Source organism: Aulonocara sp. 'chitande type north' Nkhata Bay, linkage group LG11 (assembly GCF_057382095.1).
Source record: "Aulonocara sp. 'chitande type north' Nkhata Bay isolate Kocher_YH1m ecotype deep benthic linkage group LG11, A_spYH_male_GT1.1, whole genome shotgun sequence".
NCBI classification, from domain to species: Eukaryota; Metazoa; Chordata; class Actinopteri; order Cichliformes; family Cichlidae; genus Aulonocara; species Aulonocara sp. 'chitande type north' Nkhata Bay.
The window spans coordinates 8,044,077-8,058,548 of record NC_141354.1 but is presented as its reverse complement, the minus strand read 5'-3'; the positions used below and the strand labels follow the sequence as shown (position 1 = coordinate 8,058,548).

The following is a 14,472-nucleotide window of genomic DNA, read 5'->3' as shown; positions in this document are numbered from 1 at the left end:
TTTAACTCTCCTTTGGTGTGTTTTACTAATGTGTTCTGAATAGGGCTGCCACAAACGATTATTTTGATAGTCGACTAGTCACCGATTATTTTTGCGATTAGTCGACTAATCAGATCATCATCCATTGGACGTACAGCATACAGCTTATTGCACCAGCAGCATCTGGTCTTACATAACTATCATTAGCTTACAGCTTGAAGTGTTTGTGCTAACTAAAAATAAAGACAAGATGGTAGTTTATTAATTTTTAATGAAATTTGCAGATTGTTTCGGTGAAGTTTAATAAACTCCTTGCTTTCTAAAATATAACAGGACACCGGAGTATATTCTCCAGCGTCTCACACTTCTGACAATCAGCTGTCTGCTTGACAGTTTTAGCTGTGCAAAAACTATAACTTTAATCTCAGCCAAACCGATTTACGCAGGAACAAATAAAATACTAAAGAAAGCCAAACAATAACATTTTTAAGTTATCTAAGTGACTTATATATATGTTTAACCTGACTAGCGAAAGACAGTGGTGGGTTTGAAAACGATTTGCCGGGAGTCCGGTGTTCTCACGGCTCTAGTTAGCCTTGCCCCCGCCTAGCTAACGAGCTAGTGGGTAACAGACGTCTCCGAAAACGTTGGAGCGCTTTTGAAAATATGTGGTGTCTTGATAAACTGAGCAGATATTTGAGGTTTACACAGCTACATTCAAGCCTGAAAATATGTTAAACATTTATTTTGTGCCCCAGAAAGAATAATAAGCGTAAAGTTAAAACTAACTAGCTGCCGCCATTGTTGACAGCTGCGCTATGAATTCTGGGACACAGCTTCTTCTTCGGGGTTTAACGGCAGCTGGCATCCTTGTACATGCAGTGCTGCCATCTTCTGTTTCAGTCCGTTATTACACTCTTAAATCCTACTACCGGTACTCATTCCTGCGTCCTTTGTGATCTTACAAAGCTTCAAACGATGCGTCGACTATTAAATTAGTCGTCGACGATTTTAATAGTCGACATAATCGTGACTAGTCGACTAATCGTGGCAGCCCTAGTTCTGAATTATTTACATCCCTGTCATTGTTACAGGGATAATGCAGATGACTTCATTGCAGCCCATCGTCTTTCAGACAAGCTTTTGAAGATTAATCTGGATGAGAGTGCATCCAGAAATCAAGGCTCCATGCTGGGCCTTGGTACTACACAGGCAGGCTCAGTATGTGGCCATCCCACAGAACTTGGAACAGGTAAATTCTTGTGCCCCTGGCTCTATTGACTTTTTCAGGCACACGTTAAGTAATATTTCTGGCTTCATCAGTCTATTCAAGTGACTCCGTTCTCCATTCAGACTTAGCACACAATTTAAAAGTGAGCTATGTACTACTTGAATGTGTACTATGGTTCTTTCTGTTGCTGTTGTGGTAATGCAAAGAACCATGGTACACGTGAGTTACGGCCCTTAAATGTAGTTAATAACTTGAGTGTTGCTTGTTCTTATAAATCAACCCCTTCATACTGATTTGTTATGTAAGAGTGTTTGCCTAAAGTTGTTTTGTTTTTTGTTTGCTTGAGGCTTTTGGGGGGCAATGTGTACATGCTCATTTGATCCACCTGTACGAAAGTGTTACTGATGAACTTTGTGTCTCTTCTAACAGATCTGTCAACAGGGCTTCTGACATTTGCTCATTTTGGACATAAAGATGTCACAGACAAAAAGGTACCACCTTTCCATACATGCTGATCAGTTTCCTGTTGATTTATATCTGTATGATGTGTCATGAGACTGCTGTCCAAAGATTTGGACTATTTCTTTCCCTACTCATTTTCTGTGTTCTATATTTTCTGTCGTGATGTGCAAAAATACAGAGTTTGAGTCACTGTTTAAAAGCCACCATTTCACTTCTTCTAAACTTTTGAATGTCTTGATATCTAGCTCTTTCTACAATGCAGTATTTTTGTTACAAGTTTTTTTTAAATCAAACTCACCTTTTTTATTTGCTAACAAAATTTCTGTAAAGTTGCTTTCATTGCATTCCTCTGTTGTTCAGTCCATACAGGTTCAGGCCTTACCATCTAGAGTTGAAAACAACCAGGTACTGAGGGAAGGAGTGGGCAGTGACCATTTTAGTGACAGCAACTCAAGCTTCCTGGCCAATGAGAAGCTCATGTCTGTGGATAGTATGAATAGCGACCTAACAGGTAAGTCAGACCTTTAAGTCCTTAGAGTCACGCTTTGTACATCGTTCCTATTTCAGTTGGATGAATTTAACACCGAGCAGGTGTGATATTTGTGATTCAGTCACACACATACTTGGTGTTTGGTCACCAGATGATGACATTGATGTAAACAACCTGCCTGATGATGAGCTGGAGCTGTACTTCAATAAGCTGGTCCCTCCTGCTATGCAGAGAGGCAGAGTGGAGGGCCAGGAGATTCCTGCAACTGTAAGGCTCTTTCCGCTCTACTTTGCTGACTTTACTGACTTATACATTTTACTAGCACCACTTTTAAAAGAATGCAAGCTAAAATCTTTGTTTCAGAGTTCTCGCTAACACAGTATATCTTTCATAGGGAGTGCCAGGTGCTGCTGATGTCCTGTCCAACCCAAGTTCTACAGAGCCTGAACAGTACAGAGATCAATTCCTTGATCAGTCTGATCAGGTGAGCATGTTGATACATTGCTTTGTGACTGTGTACTGATTTCAGCTCAGGCAGAGAATGGTAACTTGTTTGAAACTACAGGTCAGTTTAGACAGCTGACCCCAAAAATAAGGGTTTAGCAAGAACCTCGTTTGCTTGACTTTTGGTTTGCTTGTACTTTTCTTAATCATATTTGGGCCAGATATTAAAAGCTGTATGTTTTACTTTCTCTCAATTTAAAAAAAAAAAAAAAAAAAATCAGGAGGATTTCCAGATGCCCGATGTGCGCCTGGCTGCCACAGGTATGGACTCCTGTCCAGCCAGTGATGAGGACACAGAGGATGAGCTGGAATCTGCAAGAAGGAGCAGTGATGCTGCCAGGACTCGGCTGCTGCCAAGCACATCCAGACAGCTGGTCAGAAATACAAAAAGAAATATTATCGGATATTTTTACATTTACATGTTTTGGTCACCAGTAGATCCACTGTTTTATTTTCAATCAAAGTGAACTGCATTCTCAATATTGTTTTACTTATTGCATGTGTTTTTCTCTGTGTGAATCGACAGGTTGGACAAAGCAACCGTCCCACTTTCAGGCCAGGTCTAGAAGGAGGCAGTTCTGAGGATGAGGCTTCCAGTGGTCGGGGTGGTGCATCCTCATCTGGGATTGGACACAGGCGATCCGCTGAAGGTCAAGTCATCAACCCTCCTGTCACAGGTATAACACCCATCTTTAATGTTTGCTGTGTGTGTCTGTAGTAGTAGTAGTGACAAAACTGTCATACCACAATCCCGTCATATCGTTAAACCAGCAGTAGATTATGTGAAAATGAGAAACAAATTTCCCGAGCGTCTTGTATAACCCACAGTTTTTTGTTTGGTGCTGTGTAACATCAGGAGATGGAGGAGGTGGGGATGGGAGCAGTGGCAGCGAAGAAAGTGGAAACGATGGAGGAGTGTCGACCATGCCTCTTCCAGCAGCAACTAATGTCCAGACCACCTACGATGCCCTGCGTGGGTTGGGGATTGTGGGTAGCAGTGCTGTAGGTGAAGATGAGGACGATAATCTGAACGGTCTTCCAGTACATGGAAGAATCAGCCTTCCCAGACATACAAAGGTACGAATGGGCTCTGTACTCGGTAGTTGGTGGCAAATAATTATTTCTATGTCATGGTTAACATGACTGTGGTTTTAAGACATGAAATGTTTAAGCCCTTAAAAATTTCTGTCATTCCTAAATGTTTGTTTTCTTTTTTTTAGTTGTCCTTGAAGTAAAAGTGAAAGTTAACACTTAAAACATATCTTGATTGCTTGATTTCAAATTCATATAGTGTTAAGAATGATTCCCTTATACAGATCTTTATGAACCTGGCTTTCTGAAAACAACAGGTTAATTGAATTAAGCTTGTGATAGTTATTACTCCTTAGCTATAAAAGGTTGATGGGGTATTAGTGTCACCCCATCAGGGTGACCTCAAGATCAGAGGTCAAGTTTTCTGAAACTCTTGTGAATAAGATGACTCGATAACGAGGCTATGTTGGACTTTCAAATTGATACCATAGGTGTGTCTACTAGAAATCTCACTGAATCCCACTGACCTTGACCTCAAGGTTAGAGGTCAAGTTTTCTGAAAGGCACCTAGGATTTTCAAATTGATACCATAGGTGCATCTATTAGGAAGCATTGGGGTAGTAGTGGTAAACACCAATATTTTTCTTTTTGTTGTAGAAGTTGTGAAATCTATTTATCAATGCCAAATGTAAGTCTTACCTTTTTGATTGACCATAAAAGCCTTTGCAAAAGCTATGACCAAAAAAAAAAAAACACATTCATTTGTTCATGAAGTTTACAATTAAGTGTTTCACCGTTTGGACCCCTGATAGATGGAAAATATAACTCGGCCTTGACTGTGTGTGTTTGTTTTTTGTCTTTTTGCTTTAATTTTAAGTAAAAATGTTACTTTTTTATTTTCAGATGGGTGACCGTGTGGGTCCTGTTGGAACAGGAGAGACCAGCTCCTCTCTGGGGATCTCTGGGGCATCTCAGAGGCTTTCTCATGTCAGCTGGAGCAAGGCCCTGGACAGACAGGAGGCACTGGTAAGTACAAGTGCTATATGTAACTGCAGTTGACCAGCTCGTGGTCATTTCAGTCATGCATGGCTATACTTATTATATATTGTGCATACTATGCTGTTACCACTGTAATAGTGTTTTGCACATTTTATCTTATTGTTGAACTGAATTGTTGGTGCTTTCTCCTTGAGTACTTGACACTATATGTCAAGTACTGACAAAGCAAGGATGTTATTTATTAAAATGTACTTGTTTGGTAATTGGAGTAACAGTATTAATATTGCAATATCATGGGACCAGTTTGTATTTGGCTTCTATTTTAGGAAAAAGTAACAAAAGTAGAACATAAGGAAACCTAACAGTAAATTTTAGGTGATTTAATAATCAAAAGATGGGTAACTCCAACAACTGAAATAACAATATTCAACAGAGCTTTCATTCAGTGTTTGGTTTGAGCTCATGCTCAGGATGCTCGGGTATTCAAAAAGTTATGTGTCATCTGATTCTCAAGAACATTAAATTGCTGTTATGAATCCTGTATTTTTACTTCACTTATGACATTTAAATATTGTTTTTTCCGTACACATAACAGATAGTGCTTCACACTAAATGGAATGATTTGGTAATCAATCAAAACGTTGGAGGTACCAGTAGTTGTAATGAGCTTTAAAGGCTATATTTGCTCATGTTTTTTGTAATTCTGAATGTCAGGATGCCATGGAGAGCACAGACTCTGGGCCTGCAGTTGACAGACTGTTGGACTCTGTCTACCTGAGGAGTGGAGCTGCACTGAGAAGACCTCAAGATTCAACAAACCTTACTGTGTCTCACCTTCAAGGAACCCAAGGGAGCTTCCACCTCTCCCAGGTAAATGGAGGTTAGGGGGTGAAAATCTCTTGTAGACCTGAGTGCCTGTTTAAAGCCAACTGTGCTAGTCCTATTTTTGAGCATTTATATATTTATAACCCTGCAACTTTAACACATTTTGAAATAAAATTACATACAATACATTTTTTTTCAATACCTATGCCTCAGGTGCTGGTTCCAGATTGTGATGACAAGAATGACGATGATGATGGAATAGATGAGCTTGATGGTGCCAGGCCCTCCTTGGGCTTAAGAGGAGGACCCTGTGGTGATGTTACTGCTGCTGAAGTTTCAGACAGTACCAGCGAGGATGACAACAATCCCCTCTCCACATCCCTGGAAGCTAAGTATTTCTCCCAGAGCTTCCACCGGGAGCAGGATGATTCAGATGATGGCTGGAACCATTGCCCAGACAACCTAGAGCAGGAATTTCAACGAGGTAGGTGGTTGTTATTCTTGAATAAATACCGAGGCTCAATTATGATGTAAAAAATCTGAGACTGATGTAACATGTTAACAACACTGCTGCTCCCCTCAGGTGCCAGTGCCACTCATAATGTAGTGTATCAGAATGAAGAGGGGCAGTGGGTGACAGACCTGGCATATTACTCGTCCTTTGAAAAAGAGATTGCCGGAAAGGCCTCAGAGAGTGCTGCCCAGTTTGAGACAGAGGATTTTGTTCCTGCAAGTATGGTCCACAACTCTATTATAATATTAGATTTATATACTACACTGTTTCATTTGTATGTAATATACATTGATTGAGTTTTTGGATTATGTTTCCTTTTCTTGCAGGTGACGCTATGGACAAGATAGTGAAGGATCAAGAAGAATTTGAAAAGGAGCACCAGTTCATGCAGGTACATATCACTGCCTCACCAGAGTTTTTGCTGGCATATTATTTAGAGCGGTTTGCTGCCGCCATACAATAAAAGAAGGTATTGGCAGGTAACTTGAAGTTTCTGCTGCACTGTTATGAGGTTTCAAGAAGAAAATAAAAGACAGATCTGAATGTTTGAAAATGTTTTGGAAAAATTCTGTAAAGATGAGATGAAAAATACTCAAAGGATAAATTCAAATGGTTTATTTAGATAAGTTGAAAAAAAAGTTAAACAAGCAAGTAAATGAAGAAACAAGGTAGAGGAGAGAAAACCCCAACAATCCCCTCTGAGCAAGCACTTGGCGACAGTGGGGAGGAAAAACTGCCTTTAAACGGGCAGAAACCTCCGGCAGAACCAGGCTCAGGAGGGGACAGTCAACTGCCGGGACTGGTTGGGGGGGGTTAACAGAGGTGGAGCAAGACGAGGCTACATCAGGTGAGGAAGCAGTAGCGTCTCTCCTCCGGAACAAGTGGAACCATTTTTTCTTTTTTTTCAGGCACTTTTCCACGAGCGCTTTTTTTCTCCAGGATGAGATTTCTCAACTCATCAATTGTTTCTGTGTTTTGCTTTTCAAGTCTCTCACATCTTTGTTCCACCTCTTCTAATGTTGCTTGTTGTTCTTCAAGCTTGTCTTGGAGTTGTTTGGATGTTGCCTCCTGTATCAGCTTGTCCTTGTGCATGTCTGCATTTCTCTGTTGCACTTCTTTGTGCTTGTCTTCTAACTGCTCGTTTCTTTTCTGGATTTCTTGGAGCGTGAGCTGCAGGTCTTCATGTATTTTGTCTTGTTGTTCTTTTTGTGCCTGCATTTGAGTGTTTTCACGCTTCAAGTTATTATATTCCACCAAAATCCCCTTAACGAGCTCTGAGTTGTTTCTCGCATTTTGCTCGATCCTTTGCTGCATCTGTGAGCAGCGTTTCTCCAGTTTGTCCTTTTCTTCTTCCACTTTAGTTGCTTTGTCCTCCAGCTGATTACAAAACTCTTGCAGTTTTAGATTTTTAGACTCAGTCTTGGACGATACGCTTTCCTTCTTTCAGTCTTTCTTGTTGTTGCTCTTTCTGTTGAAGAAGGTCTTTATTTTGGCGCAGTGTTTCATCCAGGCTTTCTTTCAGCATTCGGTATTTTTCCTGCATGCTCTTCAGTTTGTGCTGCATGTCTCTTTGCTTTTTGTCATGCTCTTCCTTCTGTTGGAGGAATTCTTTCTTTTCTTCCACAGCTTCATGGAGCTTTCTTTGGAGGAGCTGATTGCTTCGGTCCATGTATTGGAGATCCCATTGTATCTTATCAGTCATCGTTTTCTTGTCTTGGAGCTGGTTGGTCATTTCTTTTAGTTCTGCACTCTTTTGCCTGTTTTCTTTAATGAGGTGCACAATCTGCTCTCGGGTTTGAGCAAACTTGATTCCCCAGCCCTCATTAATAATTTTTATGTCCGGCTGGCGCTGTTGTCTGTCTTCCAGCTCTTTATTTTGGGCTTCCATTCGTCTACACTTGTTCTCCAGTTGAAGTTTCTCTTCTTCAATTTGTTGCATTTTTTTCTGGAGAAGGTAGTTTTCATTCCTACTCTCCTCTAACGCCCTTTGGAAGGATGACACGCCATTTGGGGAAATTGGCCGGCCACGCCAGGAAGGAGAGGCGGCGTAATCTTTTTGAATTGGTTGTTCTTTTTCTTGGAAACATGTTGGAGTTTCAATACGATGACTTTGTTTCTGTGGTGAACGTTTGTAGGCTGCAAACACAGATGCTGCTAAAACGAACTAAAACTTGCTGTTTCTCACCCCTACATAAGGAAACTCATCAAAGGACCTAAGATTCTTAAGATCTCCCTGTGACATCATCACTCCCTAAGCCAATGAGATTGTCACAAGACATTTTGGAATGGCTCCAGAGCCGTAGGTTGCCGACCCCTGATCTAAAGGGTATAACAAAAAGGGGGAGCTTCCTGCTCGAAAATGAAATGTCCCCACTGGGCGATCGTGGCTCACGAGTTAGCCTTGTAATCGGAAGGTTGCCGATTCGAGTCCCGGCTTGGACAGTCTCTGTCGTTGTGTCCTTGGGCAAGACATTTCACCCGTTGCCTACTGGTGGTGGTCAGAGGGCCCGGTGGCGCCAGTGTCCGGCAGCCTCGCCTCTGTCAGTGCACCCCAGGGTGGCTGTGGCTACAATGTAGCTTGCCATCACCAGTGTGTGAATGGGTGCGTGAATGGGTGGATGACTGAACGTGTAAAGCACTTTGGGGCTCTTAGGGACTGAGTAAAGCGCTATACAAATACAGGCCATTTACCATTTTTCTGGGCGTGGGTGCTTAACTAGTTAAAAAGAACAAAAAAACAAACAAACATCTGTCTCCTATTTTTTTTATGTCACACAGGAAAGAAGCTTCAATATCTGATGAGAAGACACCATTTGTTGGTGTTTGTGGTGTTTGGTGCAGTTTTCTTGTTTTCTGGGTTGTTGTTTATTTACAGTGAAGATGAAGATCTCTAACAAGTTGATTTGTTCACATTTGCACATCTTAATTTTTAAGAGGAATGTGTTTTTTGAGTTTGTGCACTATATGCATGTAAGGCAACCGTTTCCTTTTTCACTATTTTTGTGTGCTGCATTTTTCTCTTTTAACAAAAGGGGGACAAAAGACATTTAAGTCGACCTAAGATGATTTGTTAAAATTTTTACAAGGTCTTACTGAGGTGATGCAAAGTGAAACATGCTTTCTTCTTTTTTGGTAATGTGCTGGAAAAGCTTGAAAATTCACCTTGAATGTGCTTAACCCTTAGACGCACACGTGGGGTCAAAAATGACTCCACGGGTTGTTTTTCTTCAAAATCTTTAAAATGAAAAGTTGTAATATATTCATATTCCAGGTATTCCTCATAAAATATGTTTGTAAAATGAGGCCATTTACATTTTTATTTATTTTTTTCATTAATTTAAAAAAAAAAAAAAATGCAGTTTTTGTATCACTACCCCACTCTTCCACAAGTGGGTCAAAAATGACCCCAGGCAGTTCCTATGGAGTCTTCTATGAAACTTTCATTCTTAACAACTCTGACTGTCCCACTTATACTTCTGATGAATCGGGAATTAATTTTTACACAGTAACATACATGATTTGTAGTCAGGGCTGCACATAAGTGGTCTGCAGGTGCGCATTTGCTGTCAAAATAAAAGTATTCCCAGAAATTCCGAGAATATGCACTTCTTTTGCGGTGGAGGAACACCAAAGTAATTGCTTACGGAGCTTGCTTTTCCGACATCTTTCTGAGTTCTGAACAAATGTCTGTCCTCCTCCAGAACATTTTATGTATGCAAACGCGCGTTCCAACTTCTTATCTGGTCTTTTATTTTGACAGCGAATGCGCACCTGCGGACCATTTATGCGCAGCCCTGTTTATAGTTTTCTGTGCATTTCAAACATTGTACTTTCTGATGTTTTTTTTTTTATTTTTATTTTTAAATATCTAAAGTACCATGGCTGCTATGAGGCCAGCTAGGATCCCTGTGAACCTTGCCCTACAAATGATTCAGGACGGATGGCATGAAGAGCCCATCGGAGGCATTGACTCAGAATCTGACATCTCAGATATAGAGGACCCAGACTATTGTCCCCCCCCACTGAACAAGGCCAGTCGGACACAGAGGAGTCCTCTTAAGAGTCCTCTGAAGAGGAAATGGATAGCTAACTGAATGAGCCCCTCTTACTGCTCTAGCCACAATATTCTGAATTAGACGGCCAGGGCTTGCACCTGGGTTTAGTACTGTCTCCCCAATAGATGCATGGAAGATGTTCATGTCTGATAATATAACAGAAGAAGTGCTGACATGCACAAACATGGACACGAAGAGTAGCCACAGAAAGGGGAAAAGAGTGGGGAAAAATGTAATCAAACATAAGCTCCTGGCCTTCATTTGATTGACCATTCTTGCAGGAAGTGAGAAGAACGGGGACGTACCAGTCGGTGTGCTTTTTGGGAGTCCTCTGCATAACCACTACAAGGCCACTATGTCAATTCAAAGATTTGAAGATATTCGCCCGTCTTGCACTTTGATGACAAGAGGACCAGAGCCTACCGACTGAAAACAAACCACATGGCAGCTTTCCGCTACAAAAATGCAAAGGGCCTCATGTCACAAACATGTTTTATGAGGAATACCTCAAATATGAGAATGTTACAACTCTTCGTTTTAAAGATTTTGAAGAATAACAGCCGAGTTTATAGCAAAATGCACTGATTTTATTTGGGGTCATTTTTGACCCCACTCGTGGAAGAGTGTAGGTATTGGTAGGTTGTGCATCCAAGGGTTAAAAAGTGCTTGAATTTGACCCTGAAAAATGTGTATGAACCCTGTGTTTTGGTGTAAAGAATGGTCTCTGGTGGTGTAATGTATCATTCAGGAGGAACAGATCGAACCAGCCAGCAGCAACGGCACCTTTCACAGCGACTCGTCCTGGAAATTGCCCTTCAACAGCCACGTCCTAATGAGGGCCTCCCAGGTCTCATCAGAATTTTTGCAAGGAGATGAAAGCTATCTGCGACTTTCTTTTGGGCAGTTTTTTGGACAGCGTTCTGAAGCTCTCGGCTGTTTGGGAAGCTCCAGTGATTTAGTTAAAAGGGTCAGTAAAAGCTACTTTGAAATTTAAAATTGTTCTTTTCTCCAACTCAACAAAGTTGGGTGACTACTAAGACTGCATAAAGGTGGGCATGGCAGGACAGATGCAGCTGCCAAAGAGTTTTTTGTTTGTTTGAACAAATTCTGATAGGAAGAGAAGAAATTGCAAAAAGTGTGAAATTATTAAAAAGCTGTTTTTTTTTTTTTGTTTTTTGTTTTTTGTTTTTTGTTCCTCTAGCCATCCTTTGGCTACATCATTACCTCTCCAGAAAAAAGGGAGCCATTTGCCTTGATTCACCCTTCAGAGTTGTCAAATAGAGATGGCTCTCCTTCCAGTGACACCATGGATCTCAGTGAAGCAGACAAAACTCTCAACCCAGGTGTGTTTGTAGCATCGCTGTTGCTGGAGCATTATTTTAAAAGCTTATAGAATAGAACAGAATCTTTTGTGTGTTTTGTTCATTTTTGTGCTTCTCTGCTTACACTCATCTTCTTGCAGAGGAACTAGATAAAACTCTTGAAGCTCCAGGTGAAAGGATGTCACCAAAAGGGACCACTGATGTAGACTCTTGTAAAAAGGAGGTATGTAGATTCCCCCCCCCCCCCCCCCCCCCCTTTTTAATGATATTTTGAATATTTTAAAGATTACATGGACAGTTTTATGACATAAAATCACTTTCCTCTTTAGGAAAATGGCATTAGAGCTGCACATCCAGACAGCAGTGATGGCCCCAGTTCTGATTCAAACTTGGCTAATCAGAGCTATGCGCTCCCTGACAATAACAGCAGTCCACTGATGCTTAGTATCAGTACAATTGCTTCAGCCATTGCGGATGCATCCATCAGTAACGACCCATCACAGCTGGCTGCCATGATCATGGAGCTGTCCAAGAAGAGTAGGGCGAGGAATCGTGCAGAGTCTGCAAAAGCGGGACCTGCTGGCAGCAGCACTGAGGAACCTACCTCAGCTCTGCATGTAAGCATTGAGTGTTTATTTAACAATATGTTTAAGGGTCTTAGTTATATCTATGACTTGTAGTTCAGATTAAGGAATGGTTAAGGTTCTAAACATGTTTTTTCAGTGTTTAACTTAAAAAAAGAAAATGGAAACATTGAAACACTGTTTTGGTCTCCATCTAGATCCTCCCTGAGCCCGATCAGAGTGGCATTCTAGACACACTGCAGAGAAGCACGTGTGTAGGAGAGATGAGTGGCTTTGATATGGAGAAATACTTGAAAAGGGTTGATGTTTCTGGCAGCAGTGATTCCTTGGGGGCTCACACCACCCTTGAATTGAGCAGCTGGGCTAACAATCTCAGCAGCTCTCAGAGGAACCCTCAGGCAGGACATCCTGAAAAATGGGGGATGGAGAAAGACATCAGGAGAGAGTCAACGATAGCGCCTGCCAGCTCTATCCCTCAACCGTCACTGAGCTCTGCCAGGAGATCTGTGGGCTCTTCCACACACAAACCTCCTACAGACACAGTGTTATCTCATGCTGCTTCCTCAGCCACTACCTGTGCTTCATTAGGTGGAATGAAGCCAGCAGAAGCGAACATACAAGCATCCAACGGTAGCCCTTCTAAAACCCCACACAAAACTAATAAAAGCTCTGCTGCTTCACCTGGCTTGCCCAGAACCTCCCCTGGCTGGATGAAAGGGCAGTCAGTCCTCCCTTGCCATAAAGGTTCCTCTCCCGTGACGCAGAAGCATGTGGACACATCCAGAAATTGTGAGAGACCACCACCCAGGAATATCGCTGCTGCTTCGGCCCCACTGGAGAAGCATGTTGGAAATGTTCAGTCTTCTGTAGACCCTACATCTGGTGCGTGTAATCCACAAAAACAAACATGACTAATGTACTTGGTACCATAAAAGCATTGGTCTCCACCATAATGTTGATTATTGGTAAGGATTGCTGCAGTTGGAATATTTACAAGATTTTTTTTTTTTTCTGCTTCTGGCCGAAAAGGTTTTTCTGAGCAGTGTATGGAGGAGACTCAGTGTAACTTCAGACCATCCACTTCTCCTCTTACCCACTCCTCTCCAAGTCAGACCTCTGTTCCCAGTCCAGATGGGTATTGTGTCACACATTGTTTCTATAAAATGAATGCTTTTAATGTTTGTTGTTGTTTGGTAATGCTGTTAGCATGACCTCATTTTAAATTTAGCTCAAGTCTTCAAATGTCTACCCTGTTCTCTTGTATGTCATTCATCTTTTTATTATTTAGTCAAAACTCATCACTACTGACACTTAATAGATGTCTTTATTACTAGCCATTATTCATTTGTTACTTTATCCATGTTGTCTTGCCTTCCCAGTATGTTGTCACCACCTTCATCTGCCGGACGTCTGGCAAACAGACATCCTGGTTACGACCTTTCTCCTCAGGGTAACTGCTCCAGCCCTAGTCTCAGCAGACTCACCTACATCTCACTGAATGATGGCACTGTTGTACCTACACCCGAGAAACCAAAGGTACACCATGAAAAAGTCAACTGTGCCTGACTTGGGTTGTAACAGCATTGAAAATTTGATCCAGCTTAAATACATGAAATGATTCATTTAGATTTTTGTTCCCGGTTGTGCTTTTGGTGAAAAGAGTGTAGTACTGTATTTATCTTAATTTTTGTGTATTTTTTTTTTTTTTTTTTTCCCCCCGTGCTGGGCTGTTTGCGCTCAACAGAATAATTCTAGCATGGCACTGAGCACCACCATCATCAGATTCAGTCCTACCCCACCTGTGGATCCAGATGCACAGTCTTGTATGGAGATTCCAGGCCTTTCCAAAAGCCTCGATCAGGTGCAGACACAGCATTCCAGAAGTCTAGACCCACTCCCACCCCGGCCACATAAAAGCCCAGACCCCTCACGTAGTGGTTCTGCTTTGAGCTGCACCCGCAGCCAGAGTGAATGTAACTACCACTGTCCTGGGAACAGAAGCGGTGACATTTCCACCAGCTGCAGGAACCACAAGCACCTCTCTGAGTCTAATGTAAAGCAGCTCACTAAAGTGGACTCAGGATATTGTAGCAATCTGAACATTCAACAGACTAGCAGCTCCACAGCTCCTCAGAGCTCCCAGCAGTGGGGTACTGCTAGCTCAGTTTCATCGTCAGTGTACACCAGAGGCCTCGGTATGCCTCCAACCTTTTCATCGGACGGACTTCACTATGTGCCCATCCCCAGCTTTAAGCCTCAGTGTCCTGGCACGATTGACCTTCCCCACCAAGGAGATGTGCAGTCTCTCCTCACTGGACGTGCTCTCTTCAACTCTCAGCTGGGTCAGCAGTATCTGGGACCTGAAGCTCCACTACATCCAGCTGCTTATGTGGGAGCAACAGAAAGCGGTCTCTATACCGTTGCCTCAGCAGGTCTGCCATCGTTCACTTCCTAAGTAAACATGCTGAGGTGTTG

General features: G+C 41.9%; 1 protein-coding gene and 1 pseudogene across 3 annotated transcripts in view; one reads left to right on the top strand and one right to left on the bottom strand.

The window, feature by feature from the left end:
- cep192 (centrosomal protein 192) overlaps positions 1–14,472 on the top strand; it is a 33,495-nt gene that overhangs the window by 1,774 nt on the left and 17,249 nt on the right. For 2 of the 3 annotated variants that reach the window (XM_086310352.1, XM_086310353.1), the window contains exons 4-24: positions 1,074–1,231; positions 1,640–1,701; positions 2,033–2,183; positions 2,314–2,429; positions 2,557–2,646; positions 2,888–3,040; positions 3,193–3,343; positions 3,523–3,743; positions 4,602–4,724; positions 5,412–5,567; positions 5,736–6,006; positions 6,106–6,255; positions 6,363–6,427; positions 10,840–11,058; positions 11,293–11,434; positions 11,554–11,636; positions 11,743–12,030; positions 12,195–12,879; positions 13,027–13,132; positions 13,377–13,533; positions 13,742–14,429. In XM_086310352.1, the coding sequence (XP_086166478.1) occupies positions 1,074–1,231; positions 1,640–1,701; positions 2,033–2,183; positions 2,314–2,429; positions 2,557–2,646; positions 2,888–3,040; positions 3,193–3,343; positions 3,523–3,743; positions 4,602–4,724; positions 5,412–5,567; positions 5,736–6,006; positions 6,106–6,255; positions 6,363–6,427; positions 10,840–11,058; positions 11,293–11,434; positions 11,554–11,636; positions 11,743–12,030; positions 12,195–12,879; positions 13,027–13,132; positions 13,377–13,533; positions 13,742–14,429 (4,235 nt within the window). The remainder of the gene's footprint in view (positions 1–1,073; positions 1,232–1,639; positions 1,702–2,032; positions 2,184–2,313; positions 2,430–2,556; positions 2,647–2,887; positions 3,041–3,192; positions 3,344–3,522; positions 3,744–4,601; positions 4,725–5,411; positions 5,568–5,735; positions 6,007–6,105; positions 6,256–6,362; positions 6,428–10,839; positions 11,059–11,292; positions 11,435–11,553; positions 11,637–11,742; positions 12,031–12,194; positions 12,880–13,026; positions 13,133–13,376; positions 13,534–13,741; positions 14,430–14,472) is intronic. The other variant, XM_086310354.1, reaches the window with a different exon arrangement.
- Positions 6,758–7,992, bottom strand: LOC147318425 (uncharacterized; annotated as a pseudogene).